Here is a 1,106-nt window from a genome sequence, read left to right on the forward strand (position 1 = left end):
ACAGAAAAAAAAACCCCAAAAAAACCAGGAGAGCTCCTAAAAACCCCAACAGTTATGCAATAAGAATAACAGCAGAAGAAGTAACAACATGGAGAGCTTTTGCTCACTGCCACTGTTTGCCAAGTCTAAGTCAATATTTTAACTCAAGTGTTTGTCTGAAGTGTGCAATACAGTAGCAAATGCAGTTTCTTTTCTCTCATTTGAGGGAGTACACCAGAGAAGCTCAGTGGGTCCTGACCATTACACTGTAATAAAAAGGCATTGGTAACCATTTCTTCTGACAACTACATTAGTATATTCTCACACTAAAAACTGATATTATCCTAGTTCACCCTAGATTAATTATCCCCAATCAACACTCCAGATCTTAGCAGTTACCAGCTCTGACCCTCTGCATCAGATTCTGCCTCCAAAACACTCATTGTTCTCAGGGTCTATTTTTGAATCAATGCAAGTATCTGACCTCTGTGCAAGTGAGTCAAAGCTGTGCCTATCACTACTTGTTCAGCAATCACTTCATAGCATCACCACAAATGTAGTTATCTTCTTATTGATGGCAACTGCTTACCTGGGTTTTATGGGTGTTCACCAGAGAGGGTGCAGCAGCCACCATGGAGCTGCTGCGAGGCCTTGGCAAAGGAGTAATCTCTGGCTCGGGTGGCTTCTCTGGTTTTTCCTGTAGCATGTGCCTCAGTCTTTGCAGGTAGTACATCAGTGACCACTGTGTGCCCTCCTCAGACCAGTGTGGTTGCAGCAGGCAGCGCAGCACAGCCACATCGAAGTATGTAGCATAGCGAGACTTCTGGCATGGTGGAATCACCAAGGACACCCTGTTCCAAAAAGCAGGAGTAGAAATGTTAGTCATCAGACTCCTTAGGCCTTCTTAGATACACGGCTCTCTGCATAAAGAACTGACTCTTTGAGACCAAGGTACCTAACTGAGGAAAGCATTATTGAAGAAACATAAGTGGATATTTAGCTTTCAGTTCCCCAGAGGACTCCAGTACATGCTGTTAAGTGTTTTCTTGGATAGGGTTGCTTTCTTAAACTGTGATCTGAAGATAAGCCTCCAGTACGTGTGGTAACTGAATAATTTGCTCATCAGG

The 1,106-nt window shown here is 43.5% G+C and overlaps 1 protein-coding gene across 1 annotated transcript in view; it reads right to left on the reverse strand.

Moving 5' to 3' along the window:
* The window catches only part of UNC80 (unc-80 homolog, NALCN activator), a 140,158-nt gene that overhangs the window by 119,441 nt on the left and 19,611 nt on the right, over positions 1 to 1,106 (reverse strand). Inside the window, 1 exon segment of the mRNA XM_017746990.1 lies at positions 569 to 830. Within this exon segment, the coding sequence (XP_017602479.1) occupies positions 569 to 830 (262 nt within the window).

Source organism: Corvus brachyrhynchos, unplaced genomic scaffold (assembly GCF_000691975.1).
Source record: "Corvus brachyrhynchos isolate BGI_N302 unplaced genomic scaffold, ASM69197v1 scaffold481, whole genome shotgun sequence".
NCBI classification, from domain to species: domain Eukaryota; kingdom Metazoa; phylum Chordata; class Aves; order Passeriformes; family Corvidae; genus Corvus; species Corvus brachyrhynchos.